This window comes from Muscardinus avellanarius (assembly GCF_963383645.1).
Source record: "Muscardinus avellanarius genome assembly, chromosome: 8".
NCBI lineage: Eukaryota > Metazoa > Chordata > Mammalia > Rodentia > Gliridae > Muscardinus > Muscardinus avellanarius.
This window is the reverse complement of record NC_137794.1, coordinates 80,780,339-80,800,548: the sequence shown is the minus strand read 5'-3', so window position 1 is coordinate 80,800,548 and position 20,210 is coordinate 80,780,339. Positions and strand designations below refer to the sequence as shown.

Here is a 20,210-nt window from a genome sequence, read left to right as displayed (position 1 = left end):
TTAACTGCAAATGTACACAGCAGCAAAGGCATTAGAATTTAAGTCTCCATGCCAAATGGACGTTCTCTCATTCACAAAACATCCTTAATTCAATATATAAAATATATTAACCCAAAAAGTGTTTGATCATAATGTTAAATTTTAACATGTATACATTTATTCTGAGATATTATAGAATAGCCTTTATTGAGATGTCTAAATAGGTAAAATCCAATAGATTTAGATACGATTTGTATATCCTGTTTAGATATGAAAAGATGAATCATGGTGTTTATAACCCAAGGAGTCTATGATTCATTGTTATCTAAAGAGCGAGCCAGAGAACAAATGTGGTGTGTGACTACTTACATATGCCAGTAAAGGTCAGGGCAATGGCACAATTCCAAGATTAATCACTCTCCAAAAACAAAGGATGGATTCAAAAACATCAGCTTTTTACCAATCACTTTGTATATATCGATTAGCTTCTATGTGTCCTACTTTCTCTTGGAGATAATGAGGAAAAAAGGAATATTATCTTAAGATATTTACCATTTGGATGAACAATTATAAAATAATTCAAGATTAACCAAGTGTTTCTCTAAGCCTAAAATTAATTAATTTTTTGTGTATAGTACTGGGGGTTGAGAATTCTCCCTCTGAGATATATCCCTAGTCTTTTATTTTATTATTTTTTTTAAGACAAGTTCTTACTAAGTTGCCCAGATTGGCATGGAATTTATAATCTTCCTGCCTTGAGCTTCAAAGTAGTTGGGATTACAAGTGTGTGCCCCCATACCCAGCTGATGTTATTTAATTTTATAAAATACCGGAATAATATTTGGTTAAATTAATATAGTAATATTAACAGGATATTAATGATAAATGTAAACTAATATTAACTGATAGTATAAATCACCAGGCATTGTAATCATCACTTACCATTAGTTATGATTACTATATTTCATGCAGTGAGAAGAATGACCTTTGTCATTTTATAATAATAATCCCATGAGTTAGAGACTATTAATAACATGAATTCAGCAATGTATGCTACATATATGAACAGATAAATCAATACATTAAAAACTTGAAGCTCATAAAACTTACCTTATTGGCTGAAGTTCATGATATGGAAAGGTTGGAAACTTAGGCTGAACTTTAAGATGTGAGCAAATTTTAGACAGGAGGGAAAGAAAAACTTACCAAGTAATGAGATAGCAAGAGGAAAGGTGCATAAGCTGAATAAGCCTACATGTTCATGGGTAAAAGAGACCCCCCAAAAATCTAAGTAGGTCAGAGAGCTGTGAAGTATTAGGGAGTACATTTCAGAACAGGGACAGTACATTTCCTTGAAATATAGGAAGGAAAGTTTAAACATGATATAAGAGTTTGAACTGTAATCAGAAGAACATGAGGAACTATTTGCAGCCACTTAAAACAGAATTACTGTAGATTTTGATAGTGGTTGCAAAAGAAATAAAGAAGAAAAGATAAATAAAAATACCTTAAAAGAGGGGATGGGGGTTTAGATTAGTGGTAAAATACTTGCCTTACATTCACAAGGCCCTGGATATAATCCACAAAACTACAAAAAATAAATTTAAAATATAGATAGAGGAAGAGGAATGGATATAGAAGAAAAAAGAAAGAATAAGTCAATCAAGAAACCAGTGCTTAGTGGGAAAATACATCAAATGACTGTTTAAACAAAAAAGATGTAGAATCTATTGGTTTGTCTGAAATAATAGAAGAATAGAAAGAGATACCAGTTGTAGGAAAAAGAAAAATTTCACATGGCTCTGAAGAAGGTGTACAACACTGTATGTACAAATGAAGTGTAGTATGTATCGGTGAAAAGATTTAAGTAGGAGACAAGTGCAAAATCAGCCTGAGACGTGTAGATTCTTAAGTTGTAGTATTTAAAAGGCACTTGACACAAATGATAAGTAGACTTGGAGGAGAGGAAAGATGTGATTGAAAAATGAATTTAAATAAGTCATTTAATATCCCTGAAATTCAGGTATTCCATGTTTTGAGCGAGGAAGATGATACTTACTTCACAGTCTTTTGAGTGTACAAAATGAAAGGGCCTTGCATAGTTTAAAGCTATATAAATGTAAATTTTGTTATATGGTTAAAGTCATAATTGAAAGGTAGGCTTTTTTTGTGTGTGTGGTACTGGGGTTCTTGGAAACCCTTCTCCGGGCTACACTCCCAGACCTATTTTATATTTTTATTTGGAAACAGGGTCTCTTAAACCATCGAGACTGGCTTCGAACCTGTGCGATCCTCCTGTCTCCGCTTCCCAAGCGCGGGGATTACAAGCATGCGCTACCATGCCCGGTGAAAGATAGGCATTTTAAGCTATATATTTCTCACGGGTTTCAAAGTTGAGATTTCAGCTCCTTCCCTAGAATGAAGATCTGGATCTTGCTCTTCTACAGAGTAGATGATTCATTATTGCAAACAAACACTAAAAGGTCAGTCATCAAGCCTGCTTCCCAAACAGCAAAATTAATGCCAAACTTTTTCTATATTCTAAAAATAACTTTGAATAATCATCTTTAAGATTTACTTATTTAAAGAAATTTAATTTTAACCAGTAAATAAGAGAATATACTAGAATTTTTTTAGTTCAAAATTTCATTTTCTTTCTTTCTCTCTTTCTTTCTTTCTTTCTTTCTTTCTTTCTTTCTTTCTTTCTTTCTTTCTTTCATTCTGGTGGTGGTACTGGGGTTCCTGGAAGCCCTCCTACCTCCGGGCTACACTCCCAGAACTATTTTATATTTTTTTAATTTGGAAAAGGGTCTCTTAAGCCAGCACGGCTGGCTTCGAACCTACACTATCCTCCTGTCTCCACCTCCCACCAAGTGTGGGGATTACAAGCATGTACCACCACGCCCGGCCAAAATTTCATTTTCTAATGACTTATATATATGGATAAAAATACATCTTAAATATTGCTTATACTTACCCCATATTATTGTATTTCTCAACTTGAATTATAAACTATCAAATTATAAAACAACTAGGCACATTGACTTTTGATTCAAGAATGTATGATAATCCATCCTTGATACTTATTAGATTTAGGAGGGAGGGTACTGGGAATAGAACCCAGGGGCATTATACCTCCAACCTACATCCTCAGGCTGCCTGCTTCCTTCCTTCCTTCCTTCTTTTCTTTCTTTTTTCTTTCTTTTCTTTTCTTTTCTTTTTTTTGTGGTATGGGATGAAACCCAGGGGCATTCTACCTTTGAGCTACACCCCCAGCCCTGTTTTTTATTCTTTATTTTGAAACAGGGTCTAAGTTGCAGAAGGCCTCACGAAGTGGTTGAGGATGGCTGTGAACCCCGATCCTCCTATCTTAGCCTCCCTAATGCTGGGATTACAAGTGTGAGTCACCATGCACAGCTGTTATTTTTTTTAAACATAGTCTCTCTAATTTGGTAAGAATAACCTTGAACCTATTATCCTTTCGTCTCAGCCTCCCAAGTACTAGGATTGCAAGAGTGTGCTACTACACCCAGCTTTTATTCTTTTTAAGTTACTGAATTTAAATAAATATTACAACCTTAGGAAAAATTAACACAGAGATTTCTGGACAAAGGACAAGTTATGAAAGGAGGAGCAACTATGTTTTGTATCCTTAGACTATGCTTACAATGTCAATAATTTATTTGTATCCCCTTTGGTTGAATAAAACCTGTGGGTATTATTATTTCTTAGGAGTATTACAGCTTGAGATGAGAAATTACCTAATACAAATTCAAACTAACTTGTGATTGCAATTCACTTTTACATACACATGCCCCTAGTGCCTTATTTTTTGGTATGCTCATCAATTTTTGTGCTGTAATTATAGATGTCACAGACATCACTTTTCTATCTCTCAAAAGTATTTTTAAAGAATATACAAATTATCTCAATTGTTACAATTCCCACCAATATACTTGAGCCTCTCCAGCAAAATTTCTTGATTTTTTCTTTTTATCCCTAGCACCTTGGACAGTGCCAGGCACATACCAATTCCTTGCTATAGATTTTGAAATATGAAATGATTCTGCTGTGATAACGTATTTGTCTCCTCTGTCACTAGAGATATTAATCACCAGGGACTGAACCTGAACCTTTTTTTTTATTTTGCTGTAATGATTGATGTGTGCAAACTACTCCTAAATTACTTTCATTTTATATTTAATATAAGATTTTCATTTTAAGACATTTGCATCTACTTACAAACCACCATACCCATGTAAGAGAAATCTGCCTTCAAAAACTGACACTTCCAAAACGGTGCTTACTTTTATTCTCACCTTCAAGTTCACAAAAGAATTCTTATAGGTAGGAGGGAGACTACCCAGCTTCCTCCCAAAACACCTCCAACTCTCTCTCTCTCTCTCTCTCTCTCTCTCTCTCTCTCTCTCTCTCTCTCTCTCTCTCTCTCTCCCCCCGAAGGAAAAAGATAAATTTTCACTTTAATTTTAATTCTTAAACTGTTATTAGTATGCAACCATGTGTATGAGCGTAAATTTTAAAAGCACAAATTCTGTACTATCTTTCAATATGATATTAACTGCATTCTTTTTTACTCCTGTTACTCGCCTGCGCTACAATAGATCGTGAATTGCAGAACTGCTCCTTGTTTTCAGGAGAAACTGGCACTCAATAAAGGAGAGAAATGCACCCAGGGCCCACTGGTCTGCAAAGACCTCTGCAAGCCAATATCCAGGCAGTTTGAACTAACCTAGTGGAGGCTTCTTAAGAACCCTTTGTCTGGGATGGTGGGCCTGGCAACCATTACCCGTGTGAACGACAGCCGAGGACTCCGCCCGGGCTGGGGGTGGGGACGGAGCACCTCGTGGAGAGCTCGACTGAGAAAGTGCGTGAACAAAGAGAACGCCCAGCAGCCGCCCCGCCAGCCGCGCCGCCGCGTCCGGAGACGCCAGGCGCTCCCGGAAGGCTGTTCGAATCCGCCTCCTTAGGAGAACTCAAGTAAATAATTGATGGAGATTGATCGGACCGGAGACAAAGCTCTGCAGAAAAGCCATGCCTCCGACTTTAAGCGGATTTGGAATCTTCAGCCAAGTACCGGATCCGAGAGCGGAGCTGGAGCTTTGAGCGCGGCTGCAGATCTTCCCTCTCGGGCGTGGCTCAGACCTTTTCGTCTTCTTCGCCCTCTCCCCCCACTTCCACCTCCGGCCCTCGTCTTCTCTTCCCTCTAGAAAGTAACCTCTCTTTCATTACTTCTGGCCTGCCCTCCCTGGCAACCCCGCCCTCTCCCCTGCCCAGTCCGGTGAGGTCAGCTCATGAATACCACTGCACTTTCTGGGGAGCGTCTGGCACTGCTTGGTACCTCGGATGCTCCCGGCCGCCGCAGCCCAGCCCAGCAGCCTCGGGAAAGTAAGGCGCTCCGAGGGCAGCTCAGCCTCTGGGTTACCGCCATTGTTTGGTGAAATCAAGTGGGTGTGGAGCAGGGAAGAGCCGGTCCAAAGTCAGGCTCCACCAGCAAGTCGCATATAATACTACGAAGTTGAACTTTCCTCCTCCCTGAAAGACACTGGAATAAACCCCAGAGGTTTCCTGAGAATCCGAAAGAAAGCTGCGTTGATTCGCATCAACTTCTTGGAATCATCGCCTCAGCCAAGAAGTGAGCAGTTCTTGTGGATTTCTAAAGGGATGGATAAGAGATGCGGTGGGTCAGCGGGCACATGGAACGTGAGGTTGGAAGTGTTGATTTGGGTCGTGCCGGGATTGCTAGGGTGGCGGTTTCCGTGGGGGGGGACTCCAAGAGACTCGGCAGCTTGTCAGTTTGTGGGAACCACGTGATGACAGCCAGGTGCCTTTGACTGTGGAGTTACTGGAACCAGAGCTTTCTTCTTGGGCTAAAGTTGTCTTGGGGCCAGGTTTAATCGTTTTCTGATGGCCTCTCAGCTCCAGAGTGGTTCTGCCTAATTAAAAAATAAGTTTCCATTGGCAATATAACTTTGTCGATGGCCCACATTTGTCTGACCCATGCTGATTAACTAGGCCAGACATTCTAGTACCTTCGTGGTTCCAGGAAAAGATGTAGAAAGTTAATGGATATACCCTCCCCCCAAAGCTAGCTTTGTTTGCTTTTATGTCCCAAAGTGAGTTGGAAGGACATCCCAGAAACAGAAAAGGATGTGGAGAAGGAGCCTTTCATTAATGTTTCTTTATACAATGAGTTGTCACTACATGGTAAGTTATGATGCTTAAAATACACAATAACAGGGATAGTGCAAGTAAAATGACTGAAAGGCAATCTTCTCTCTTAAAAACAGGGATTTTAGTTTGATTTTAAAAACAGAGCTTTATGCCTTGTCATGCTCTTGCAGTGCTTTAGAAAGAAATATTTCCAAGGAAAAGGTATCAAATTGACTAGCCGACTAGCTCAGGAGGGAGAAGAACTCATGAGACAGTGATGGATTTGTCTTAGAAAGATACACAATGGAAATTGATCTTATCATCATGAAGAAAGGCACACCAGCCCTCAGGTACAGGGTCATTCCATCTTAGAATATGGCTCTAGAAGAGGGGATGGAAACTAAATTTACAACTTATTTTTTACTACATACCATCTAAGAAGATGCTTAAGAATGAAAATAGTTCCTATCTTACAATTACACTTAAAACTAAAATGATCCACAAAACTGCAAAATTGGATAAATATAGAAAAAAAACAATCATCTCCTGAAACTTACAAAACTACACAGAGCTGATAAACTTTTTGAAAAGTTGGAGTATTTTATTAAAAATGAAAACAATACCTTTAGGGTTGCAAATAACTAAAAAAATACAAGTAATTCCTAGTGCCATTATCTTCCTGAAGCCGAGGTTTATATAGCCATTCATTATTTGTCTTTTCTTTTAGTCCTATTCTAAAGGGAAAAAAATGGTACATTTCTCTAAAGACAATATTAAGAGTTGCTGGAGAAAAGTGTTATCCATAGCAAATTTTCTCTAGGAACCTGTCAAAATTAACACTTTTTACTTTAGTTAATAGCTAGGAATACTAATTAATCAAAACATCTCCCACTAATCTAGAGCTTTGAAAATATATTTGATGATGAAGAAAGACAAAGTTGAAAAAAAAAACCGAGGCTTGACAACTCTAGTATAGGGACATCTTTGCCTTCTCAAGCCTTCTCTACCTTTCCTTTTCTTTTCTTTTCGTTCTCACTTCCCAGCAATTCCTTTCTTACCCTTAGGCTCCCCAAACCTTGAGAATTCAAGGTTCAGCTATTTTCAGATCCATCATTTTACTGACTTGAAGTGAGAGGGAGACAGCGCCACCCTGGGCAAAAAGAGAATTGACAGCTCTGCTTCCTATTCTAAAGTCAAAGCTTTTATTAATTGTCTTCCAAAGCTCCTAATTTTCTGATGCTTCTCTTGTACAGGAAGAATCACCCTTTACTCTGTAGCTGTGCAGACATATTGTATGTTGCTCTTCTTTTGTTTCTGTCCCAGCTTAGAAGGGAAGGTTGGTGGCGGTGAAGAAGGAAGAGGATGGTCTAGTGATGGACGCTTCCAAATCGCATCCGGTAGGTTCTTCCTAGACGGCCATGAGTCAGCCACCGACCGGGGGCGCTGCCCCTGCCGCAACCTCAGCTTCGGCCGCCGCCGCAGCCACTGAGGCGCGTCTGCACCCGGAGGGTAGCAGCAGAAAACAGCAGCGAGCTCAATCACCCGCCAGACCTAGGGACAATTCTCTCCGACAGACAGCCGCATCCATCCGGTCCCCGGTGGGGGCTGGCACCAAACTCAATTCAGTCCGGCAGCAGCAGCTGCAGCAGCAGCAACAGCAGGGTAGCAAGACCACCAGCCGTGCAGCGCCTCCAGCCGGCGCCCGCGGAGGCGGGGCGGAGAAGGCGGCGCCCCCGGCGCCCAAGGGGGCTGCTCCGGGAGCTGTCCAGCTCGCGCCTGGTGCTGAAGCGGCCCCCTCGGCGACCCTGGCCTCGGGGGCCGGCAGGAGGCCAGGGCCATTGGAGGAGACCCCGCGGGAGCTAGAGTCCGTGCCCTCGAAACTCGGGGAACCCCCTCCGCTTGGAGAGGGAGGAGGAGGGGAAAGGGAAGGAGGAGGAGTCGGCGGCGGCTCCGGGGAAAGGGAGGGGGGCGCTCCGCAGCCACCGCCGCCCAGGGGCTGGCGAGCGAAAGGCGTGCGCGCTCAGCAGAGGGGCGGCAGCGGTGGGGAGGGGGCCTCCCCTTCGCCATCCACCGCCTCTGCGGGCAAAACCCCAGGCCCTGGCCCCAGAAATTCCGGAAGCGGCGTCGCGGGGGGCGGCGGCGGCGGCGGCGGAGGGAGCTACTGGAAGGAAGGATGCCTGCAGTCTGAGCTCATCCAGTTCCATCTCAAGAAGGAGCGGGCGGCAGCGGCGGCGGCCGCGGCTCAGATGCACACGAAGAACGGCGGCGGCGGCAGCAGCCGCAGCTCCCCGGTCGCTAGCGCCCCTGCTCTCTGTGAGTCCCTCGTCTCTTCCCCCTCCCCAATGGCGGCGGCGGCGGAAGGCCCCCAGCAGAGCGCAGAGGGCAGCGCCAGTGGAGGGGGCATGCAGGCGGCGGCGCCCCCTTCGTCGCAGCCGCAGCCGCAGCAGCTCCAGGAGCAGGAAGAAATGCAGGAGGAGATGGAGAAGCTGCGAGAAGAGAACGAAACCCTCAAGGTGAACACGGGGAGCCCGGTGGGGGAGGGGAGGCGTGGGCCTGGAAGGACTAGGGCGTGTCCCAGCGGAGGTGAGGGGCTGCTAACCTGTTAGGGAGCCTTAAGGACGGTGGGGAAGACGGGGAGGGGGTGACTCCTGGCCTGGGTTTGAAACAGAACCTCATATTAGTCGCGTTAGGCTTTTCCCTTAAGATCAAATGCGGGCCTTCGTTTCTCTATTACGGTTTGTCCCACTTTTTCATGGAGAGCGACAGAAGGCCTAAGTGGGCCCGTTTTTCTAGTTTCTTCTTCATTCGGCTCCTTGTCACTCACTCCTGTCTCCCGGAGAGGGAGCAGACCCCCTGAGAATCTGAAGTTGGGATGGGGTGTGCACGGTGTAGGTCGGAGGGGCTGGAGGCGAGGCTGATTTTCACTCGTGGCCTGTCACCATCTCAGAACGAGATTGATGAGCTGAGGACCGAGATGGACGAGATGAGGGACACTTTCTTCGAGGAGGATGCCTGTCAACTGCAGGAAATGCGCCACGAGTTGGAGAGAGCCAACAAAAACTGCCGGATCCTGCAGTACCGCCTCCGCAAAGCCGAGCGCAAAAGGCTCCGCTACGCGCAGACTGGAGAGATCGACGGGGAGCTGTTGCGCAGCCTGGAGCAGGACCTCAAGGTCTGCGGCGCTGGGGCTGGGGGGCGCGCCGGGGGCGGCGGGAGGGGATTTAGTCCAGGGCTCTTGGCGTTGAAAGGCCTACTGCAGTTGACAAGCAAAACGATTTAGAGACACGGAGTTACGTAGCGGTGACCACTAAGTATTAGGATCCCGGAAGGGGAAGAACATGTGGGTCTAAAGAGTTTACGGTGATGGGGAGAATCCTGTGTTGCCGAAATCCACTTTCAGCTTGGGGGACTCTCCGGGTTGCAACAGAGACTCTTTCAGAAGTGGTAGGAAGAGGGCGCCTTCTCCGGGGCTGAAACATGGGCGTGGCACAGCTCTGGCGGCGGCCTTGATCTGGCCTTGAGTGTGGTCTCCCCAAGGAAGGCCAGGTGCAATCTGGCACTCCAGAGTGAGGACGATGCTTGCCGAGAAACTGATGCCCAGGATAGGAAAGAGTACTGGGAAAATATCAGTAAATACTTTTTTTTTTTTTCCTACAAGCCCCCGCCCCGCTTCTTCCAGGCCTTTCTGTTCTTATCACTTCAGTAACTCCCTGGAAGGGAAATTATCCAAATTGTAGGCAATAGGGAGACTTAGGGAGAGTGAAGCAAATGTAAGTTGCCCCTTCAGAATCTGTCCCAGGGGAGAACTCCCAACTTTGAAATGCGCTTTTTTTTACACAGGCGCAGTCTCTAAGAAGATTCATTGACAGTGCAAACCAGCTATTAAATTCATTGCCATAGACAGCCAATAAACTTTTAATTGTATTAACTTCAAGCTATGAAAATAAAATGTAATCACCATATATTTATTGTAAAGAAAGCTATATGAGCCAGGTGCGATGGCTCACACCTGTAATCCCAATATTTGGGAGGGAAAAACAGGAAGACTGCAGGTTCCAGGCCAGCCTCCGCTTAATGAGACCCCCAGAAATTTAGTGAGACCTTGTTTCAAAATAAGAAATTTAAAAAAGGGCTTAGGATCCAGCCTTAGCTTAGTGGGATCCTCAGCAATTCAGTGAGACCCTGTTTTGAAATAAGAAATAAAAAGGGTCTGGGGATGTGACTGCGATGCAGAATGCTTCTGGGTTCAATCTCCGATGCCAATAAATAAATAAATACATATTAAAAATAAAGAAAGCTATGAGTAAACATTTTGTGAAAATCATTGTTTTATTATTTTCCCCTAACATTTGTTGAAGGATCATTATATACCAAGAAGTGTGACAAGCATTGTTACATGTGTTATTATTTAGTGTTATTAAAAAAATTTAAAGTAGAGATTATGACTGGAGACATCTCAAGGAATGCAAATAACAGTAAGAGGCCATCAGGGTCAATCCCAAAGCTACAACTGTTTCCTGAGCCTCTGCATCAGACTGCTCTACTTTTCTTTCAGCCCCTACACTTTTCTAGATAATCATAAAACTTGGAGAAAAAATACCTTGAATTCTAATTAGAAGATCAAAATTTAAGCTCACCTTGACCCACGTGTAAAAAAAAAAATTTCCATGCCTAAATGTAAGGTAGAAGTAGAAGACAGGTGTGATTTCTCTACACATGGTAAGACAAACTGGGATATTTATTACCACCCTGTAGTATAAAAGTTAAGGGTACAAAGTCTGGGGCAGACTCCCTTTCTCCACCTTTACTGTGACCTTGGACACATTACTTTACCTTTCTGAGACTCAGTTTCCTCTTCTCTAAAACAATAACAGTAGTACCTACCATATGGGGCTGTTGTGAGGATTAAGTGGTAGAAACATGTTAGTGGCTTGTATGTAAAGTGCTTGGGCCGCTGGCTGGTGCATAATAAACCCTCCATATGTCTTGGCTCTTAATACTTCGAATGTGAACAATGTAATATATTACTGTTACAAATACTTTATTTTAGGTTGCAAAGGATGTATCTGTGAGACTTCACCACGAATTGGAAAATGTAGAAGAGAAGAGAACAACAACAGAAGACGAAAATGAGAAACTGAGGCAGCAGCTTATAGAAGTTGAAATTGCAAAGCAAGCCTTACAGAATGAACTGGAAAAGATGAAGGAGGTTAGTATTTGATTATCTCAATAGGTACCACATACTTTCAGCTCTTTAAAAAGGAACCAATATGACTACTAAAATACTTGCATCTTTTTTTTTTCTTATCATTGCAAGAGTGTTGTTCTCAACCAATGTGAAAATATTGGGTTCACACTCATTGTGAAATACCTGATTTCATACCAACAAAGAAAAAATTCTAACTCAAGCCCTGACTTTAACTTGATCTACTATGAGCTGTGACTAATGTTTAATCCTAAATGTATATCAATTAAATAAATTGCACATTATCTCAACTACCAAGGGTATCAAGAGTATCAAAAAATGTGACTTGTGTTATTTGAAGGAAATGGTTTTGTGAGATTGCTACTGAGTTTATAGAACCATGAGCTTGTAGAATGGACAAGGTTATAAAGTCATTCGATCTGTTCCAGTCATTGCTTGAATATTCTCTCTAACATAGCCCTCCAGACATAGCCTAATGCTTAGACTATCACCGGTGACTATCTGGGAAGACCATCTTTAGCAGCTATTTCTATCACAACATGGATGTGTTTAAAGGGATGTTTTTGCTTGTTTTGTTTTGAATTGAAATCTACTTCATTGCCAATGTAGACCAATTCATCTTAGTTGTATACTTTAGAAACATCAAAGTCCTCTCTTCCATATCAACAATGTAAACATTCCTCCCTGATTTACTTGAGTCTTTTCTAAGAGAATACAATAAGGACCACATAAAATAATTGGAAAAGAAAATGAACAGAAAAGATCTATTAATAAGTAATTAGCCTCATGATAAGTATTGGTTTAATTTAAAGTAAAACCAAAATGGAGCATGGTGTCACATGCCTGTAATCTCAGTATTTGGGAGGGTGAGGCAGGAGGATCACAGTTCTGCAGCCAGCCTTAGATACTTGGCAAAGCCCTCAGCAACTTAGTGAGACCCTGTTTCAAAAATAAAAAATAAAATGGGACAAGAGTGTAGCTCAGAGGTAGAATATTTCTGAATTCAGTTCTCAGTACTACAAGAAATAAATGAATAAATAAATAAATAAATTGTATTTATTGAAAATTACCTATGTACAGTGCAACTTGTAAAAACTATTATTTTAGAGAATTACTGTTATTATAGAGAATTAGCAAATGCCAGGTGACCGTCTAAATAATTTCCTCTGCTTAGATATATAGGATTTTTAGAAATATCCTAATGTATCCATGGGCTGAGATATTGAGCCACCTATATAATTCCTGTGCTTACCTCAGAAAGGTACAAAAATATATCTACCATAAAATGGTGAAAATACTGACAGTCTGATTAAGAATTAAAACATGTAATAGTTTTGGTAAACTTTTTTTATAATCATAGAGTCTACATATTCTGTCTTTAAGCATCTTTTTAACATGACAAAATAGGACAAATCATTTTAATGATATGTGATCTGTGGCTACCAGCTAAGAGTGGTTCTGTGCTACAGAAAACTGAAAACTCGGGAGATGGAAAGCCGTGTGACCTGTCTTCACCAGTAACTAACTGGGTGATGTTAAAAGGCTTCCGGCTCCTACTTTCCTCTGTTTATTCAATTACAAACAGTATGTTAAGGCCAAAGAGGCAATACACAGGCTCCTTTAGTTGTAAAAGCCAAACTCCAATCCCTGATTAGAGAAAACACCATAAAAATATGGCCGATTTAGAAGCATGTATGCAGGACATCAGCTTTTAATGTAGCCTTTTATTAATAAAAAGACATTAAAAAATAGACAGTGGTGGGGAATAAAAGTAGAAGTAGAGATGAAAGGAGAGTGGAGGATAAAGGTGTAAGGAATACTGAATATAATAAAGGAAGAATAGAAAGTATCCTGGCAGGACTGTTCTGTAATCCTTTTGAAGTTGACCTTCAGTGTGTTTAGGAAAGTATGAAAAATAGGAAAGGCAGTTTAAAAATGTTTAGAAATCAGAAATGTTTTATTCAAGTGATATTTTCGTAGCGGTAACTTTGTTATCCTCTAGGAAGATGAATAGTAAAACTGAGCCAAAGTAGTAACAGACCCACTTTATGGCATAGGCATCATTAACTATCTGCTTCCTTGGTTGTAAAATGAAACAAATTCAAAAATTTTTTGAGCATTAACCACATGGATCATAATCCCATTATTATGAAGAAGGCACTAGTTGTGAAGTAAAATCATAATATACTAAGTGAAATATACTAGAGAGGAGCAATCCTCTAATTTCGGTTTCTTAGAGTCATATAAATATTAAACAGCACCACGAGGACCAATTGACCATCTGCTAGAGCTTGGAACCATTTACTAAGGCTTTAACTAGTTTCAAGGGTATTGACCAATTGCTTTCAGGGCCAGTGGCTGCACAAAGTCCTATACACCTGCTCCTATGCATCTGTTTATCTTCTCCCTGTGAGAGCAAGAAGTAGACACCTGGGAGCAAGAACTGAGTCGAGATAGGATGGAGGTAATTAGTTTAGTCTTCTGCAATATACTGCTTATATGGAAACAGCTGATATTCTGCCAACTGCAAACGAGAGGGACCACTTAAAATACTGCCTTCAAATCTTAATAGCATTCTAATCTCAGTATAAAACATTGTTTGCTGCTAGCAGTGTATTTTCTTGCTAGAGAAAAGTTCCCTGACCTTCTGTAACCTGGGGAAAATTACCATCTGTCTTTCACATCACAAGTGGTCAAAAAGAAAAAGGTTTTAGAAAAGTTATTTCTTAGAAACAACACCTAGGTCTTTGAATGCCAGGATGGGTTGAGGCACAGATGGATAAAGTAAGGACCTGGAGGAGGCTCTGTGCAACACATTCTGGTTGGGTGAGTTTTTGCTCCATTAAGCGAAGGTCACTGCCCTTCATAATCCTGCTGCTGTAGGAGGGAACTTATTTGAAACTTTATTTCTAAGGCTTTGAAACTTCCTGAGATTCCTAGGAAGTAGGAGTCTAGTAATGTCACTTTTAAGGTTTAGTACTTAAATGTGCATTGATTACAAACATTTGAGCAAAGAATTCCCCACAAAAGACCAAAGAGAAGAAAGAGTAAGATGATGATGTGAACTGTTTATCAGGTATTTTTCATTTCAGAATCTACGTGTGTGTGTGTGTGTGTATGTGTGTGTGTGTGTGTGTGTGTGTGTGTGTGTGTGTGTTTGTGTGTAGGTGTTTCTCATCCCTTACCCTTACACAAGTTTTATAAGAAAATAATTAAAACTTTTTAGAGTCTTGACTGTAGAGGGCTCTTAACTGGCCCACGACAATAGCATCATCTGTCATGAGACTTATTTTCTGTGCACTTGGATAATATAGCCTATATATTACAATGAACTTTCATTCTAGGACACAAAAACAATTAATACTATAAATTTTGACAGTGGTGTCTTTGTATTTTTAGAATATATCAAGAGTATATCTCTATACCCAGATTCTCTTTATACTTCAATAGGCAATTACCTACATATTTTATTTTATAAAATAAAGAACTGATAATAGCTACACTTAATTTTAATAAGGCATATTTATAAGGTCATAAAGTGAAAAAAAGACAATTGAGTGAAATCTAAATTAGTGAAGCAATTCAAGAGACAGTTTTTGTTGTTGTTGTTGTTGTTTTTTGTTTTTTGTTTTTTTTGGTTTTTTTTTTTTTGGTGTTCCTGGAAGTCCTTCTACCTCCGGGCTACACTCCCAGACCTATTTTTACATTTTTATTTGGAAATAGGGTCTCCTAAGCCAGTGCGCATGGCTGGCTTCGAACCTGCGCGATGCTCCTGTCTCAGCCTCCCAAGAACTGGGATTACAAGCGTGCGCCACCACGCCCGGCCAAGAGACAGTTTTACTGGGGGAATTTATTTGCATTTAAATATTTCCTCAGGTTCTGGTACTTGTTGTTGTTATTTTATTTGGTACTGAGGATTGAACCCAGAGTCATTTTACCTCCAAACTACACCCGCGGCCCCTTTTTAATTTATTTTAAAACAGTGTCCCTTTCATAAGGAGCTTTGAGGTGTAGGTGTTACCTCAGTAGTCTATATGGTGCCTTACGGTTTTCAGGCAGTAAGAAACAACAGCATTCTCTCACACTCCTATCTACAGTGGCTGCCCTTTGCGGCCTGAGAAGGGTCATGTCCCTAGAAGTGGCATAAAATACCCTTTTGACTCTGTTTCAGCTTTTTGCATAAAGCTAAAAGCCAGTAACCTTTTATCTGACTTTAATTTGGCAAACATTTATTAAGCCAAACATTTATTAAAGAACAACATAATATTTTCATAGGGATAGTTTCTACCCTCAAGTTAATTATTTTTTATAAAAATATAATATTCTATAGGTTATAGTTTGACAACAGCTAAACATATGCATTGCTGTACCAACAGTTTTGATGTCCATCACCTCAGGAAGTCCTTACACAGCTCACAGACTATAAGCTTCAAGAGGTCAGGGTCTGGACCAGATTGGATTCCCTCAGCATCTAGTTAAGTCATTTTTTCTGCAATATGAAAATAACTTATTTCATACTTAATATATATGTATACATATAATGTATATATTTTTCTTATGTTAGACTATAAATTCTCTCAGGCTAAGCACTGAGTCTGTCATATGCATTTTTTTTCTTCCAAGAACCTGGACAAAGTGGATGAACAATATGTACTTTCACATAGCAAATGCATAAAATTAACAAGGTGTTTCCGGGCGTTGTGGCGCACGCTTGTAACCCCCGCGCTTGGGAGGCCGAGACAGGAGGATCGCACAGGTTCGAAGCCAGCCTCAGCTACTTAGTGGGGCTCTCAGTAACTTAGTGAGACCCTGTTTCCAAATAAAATATAAAATACGTCTGGGAGTATAGCCCGGAGGTAGAAAGCCTCTGGGTTCCACCTCCAGTACCACCAAAAAATAAATAAATTAATTAATTAATTAATTAATTAACAAGGTGTTTTGCCTGAGGGTAATAGAAGAAAAGTGACTCAAAACCAGGACTCTTTCCAGCGCTTAGTGCAGCACAAACAAGAGAGCAGATGGGTAGTGTCCGTCTCACATCACTCCTGGAGTGGAGGTCTCTTAGGACCTTGCCACCTTCTAGAAATTGTTAATCCTCTACCTTGCTTCTCTCAAATCCCACGTATCCCCTGCAACAAAGTTCCATAGGGTTCTTGGAAAGGATAATGAGAACTCAAGAATAAGAGTATCACCATGACACCCAGAGCTTCAGCTCTGTGGCATAATATCTATGGGCTTTGATGAGACAATGTGAAACACAGATGTTTCTTCCAAAGACTATCCCGTTAAGTTTGTTCTAAATCCTTACCGATAGGGACAGTTGATTAAGGAATTCATTAGGCTGGAGAGATGTGGACAATTACCCCAGATGTCCAGTTGCTTAGCTGTCACCAGTGTAAAGGGTTAGTTATATTCCAATAACTGTACCAGGTAATTTATGTATAATTGTGTTGTTAATAGTTTCATTTTAGAGGTGAAGGCTCCAAGGCTCAGATTAATACCAGCAGTAAGCAAGCCAGGTCTACAGCCATGTCTGTCTGCCTCCAATGCAGAGTCTTTTTGGGTGGCTTCAATACAGATAACTTGAGCTACCTCTCCACAGCCACTTTTATATTCTTCTGACCCACAGTGACCTGCCTTCTTTAGAATCATTAATACTTTAAAATCCCCAAGTGTTGCATCTTTAGAGCCTATTAGGAGATGGGCTGGGCAAACATTGGAAGAAGACTTCCAAGCCATCTAAAGGAAAAGTCTATTTTATCTCACAGAAAGGGAATCCCTGGAGACAAAATAGAAACAGCACTAGAATTTTTTTTCATATCTGTTGATTCTTTTATTTTTATAGACATACTAGCTATGTTATTTCAGATTTATCACTTAATAGCTGACTCCTAAAGGAAAATATTCTTCTTTCTCAGTGTACTCACAAATATAACAGGAGATAATCCGCATGGAAGTGTTTTTATTTGCAGTACTTTGTTAGATGTTATTGCTGTTTTTATTATTACATAGCCCCAGGTTAGCTCGTTAAAGCTTAATTCTAGAAGAAGCTTCTAAGTCCATAAGAGTACATTTTTAGATCCAGAAGGACTTCAGTTGTTTTATATAGACCTTGAAATGCTTTTGCTTTCTCCTATGAATGTCTATTACTCTCTGAAACGGAAACTCGTGGTGTGTGTGTGTGTGTGTTTGATACTGGGGATTGAACTCAGGCGCATTCTACCTCCAAGCTACAGCCCCCACCCCTTTTTATGTTTGTTTTTTTGTTTTTTGTTTTTTTTAACAGGGTCTCACAAGGTTGCTAAGAGACTCACTAAATTGCTAAGGCTGATCTCAAACCTGTGATCCTCCTGTCTCAGCTTCCCAAGTATTGGGATTACAGGTGTTCACCACCATGCCCAGCTCCGAAGCTCCTTTTTATAGCTTCACCAAAAACCATTCTTCTTTCATCTTTTCTCATCCTTTGCTTTTCCTTCATGATGCTGTCTTTACTCCCTGCTGTTTCCCTTAGCTCGTTTTGCAAATGCTTTGGGGGACAGGCAGACAACCAGATGCACTATCTACCACTGCGTTCATCAACAGAGCTATGGTGCTGATTTTAACGAGTAAATCTCTTTTAACTTGCTGCCCTATAAATACTGATCCTAAGGAGAAACGCCTCAGCAGAGAGAAGATACGGTGGGTGGTTTTGTAGCTTTTATTGACTTCACAGCTAAACCCCTGTGCTCTCTGAACTTCAGAACAGTATTTCTTTTTTTAATTAATTTATTTTTAAATTTTTATTTGTGCATTATAGTCATACATCTTAATGGGAGACAAGATGAGGAGACATATATGCACACATCTCCCAGTTAGCCCTTACCCAATTCCCACCCCGTTCCCTCTCTGCTCCCTACATCTCATGCTTGGCTTAGTGATTGACTTTGATGTGTTTGTTAAAGTACGTTATGTACATTAGAGAATTTCCCTCTTCCCTCCTCCCATTCCCTCAGGTCGCCTAATTTGCTCCCATTTAATTCACACATGTATATTATTATGCATGAAAAACTACCAATAAATGCTGAAACAGAAGAAGAACTGATCTTTGGGAAAGATCAGTTGCTCTCAGAGGAGCTCATTGTTGGCTCTTAATATTTGTGTTACTTTTGAGTAAATATAGCATGCAATTTCAATGCATATTGGGAAGTATTTTCCAAATTGAATATTTACTTATAATGTACTGATTTTAGGCTTGACTAAATTTTAATGAAACTAAAATTACTTATTTAATGTTGCTGTTCTAATTCCATTTTTAAATTTCAAGGTCACTTCAACTAATCTTTATCCAGATGGCAAATGACATTTTATGATGACATTTGAGGATGTCATTTAGCTTCTCTCTTGACACTTTTATTTTATACTTAAATATGTCACTTAATGGAGCCATTTATATTCAGAATGATTCAACTCAGGGGTACTTAAAATTAAAAATTCAAAGTATTCTATATTCATCTGCTGGCTATCTCAGTTATTTTCAAATCGTTTAAGCAATTAATCATAGAACTAGTAATAACATTAACTATGTTATTGTTTCTTCCACTCACAAAATAATAGTTCATTACCAATATATTAGCCAAGATCCTTGAATAATGATAGAAGTAATTAGTCCAATTGTTTATATTATTCAGGTACATAGTGAGCCATTATTATGTTTGTATATAGTACTATTCCCTGTCTCCTTGCTTAATGAAGAAAAGTTTTCATAAAACTTTAACAAGAATCCATCTGCCAATACTTAGGAAGATCTGCTAAATAGAAAGTATGTATTACTAGATTCATTATTTAGAAGTATGGTGAAATTTAAATTAGAATAATTACATTTTGCATTGAATCTAATGGTTGTTATTCTATTTTTAATTCTACTAGTGTTCTACTAGGGATTTTTTTTGTAGTATGCATATGGTTTTCAGTTTCCTTAATTACTAAATAAAAAATAAAACATGGAATTAAACATTCTTCTACCTAGTCCAACCTCTGAGACCACAGCCTGTTTAAAATAAGAGTGTACCTGGGCATGGTGGCACATGCCTGTAATCCCAGTACTTAGGAGGCTGGGACAGAAGGATCAAAGGGCTGAGGAACATCTCAGCAAGGTGAGACTCTCATAAACCTAGTGAGACACTGTTTCAAAATAAAAATAAAATAGGACTGGGGATGTAGTCCAGATGTCAGAACTATAGTTTTAAATAATCTTTAACTGATTTGATGCTTTTGGCTTTATTTTTGAGAAAATTTCATAGATATTGTATTTTCTGAGCTGATGCAATTTGAAAAGTAGCCATTAGTTGACTTTATATAGAAATGGCATAATGGAATAAATTATTGAGTAAAAAAATACTTTCTCATTATATATTCTGGTCTGGCTTTTGTTTTGCAGTAGACAAGTGTGAGATCAGTTTGATTTTTATTCCTTCGTAGGTAAATTGTTTTCTCTCTACTTATTTGTGCATAGTTTCCTTACCCTTTGTATTAGAGTCTCCCAGTGGAAAAAGAGAATCCACCCAAGGTGCTTCAAATGAACAGGGATTACTCACAGTGCTGTGGGGCAAGGCTAAAGGAACAAAACAGGGCTGGTGAGACATCAGAGGATACCAGAGCAGAAACACTTGGAAACCACCAGCACCTCTGCAAACAGAGCTGAGGAAGTAGCATTACAGAGTCCAGGAAAGAAAGAAAGAAAGAAAGAAAGAAAGAAAGAAAGAAAGAAAGAAAGAAAGAAAGAAAGAAAGAAAGAAAGAAAGAAAGAAAGAAAGAAAGAAAGAAAGAAAGAAAGAAGAAAGACGGAGGGAGGGAGGGAGGGAGGGAGGGAGGGAGG

At 40.3% G+C, this 20,210-nt stretch overlaps 1 protein-coding gene across 1 annotated transcript in view; it reads left to right on the top strand.

Annotated features, from left to right (window-relative positions):
* Nucleotides 1-7,568: 7,568 nt before the first annotated feature.
* The window catches only part of MTCL3 (MTCL family member 3), a gene marked incomplete at both ends in the record, with an annotated part of 43,053 nt that continues 30,411 nt past the window's right edge, over nt 7,569-20,210 (top strand). The window contains 3 exons of the mRNA XM_080700032.1: nt 7,569-8,663; nt 9,098-9,322; nt 11,201-11,359. Coding sequence (XP_080556158.1) covers nt 7,569-8,663; nt 9,098-9,322; nt 11,201-11,359 — 1,479 coding nt within the window. The remainder of the gene's footprint in view (nt 8,664-9,097; nt 9,323-11,200; nt 11,360-20,210) is intronic.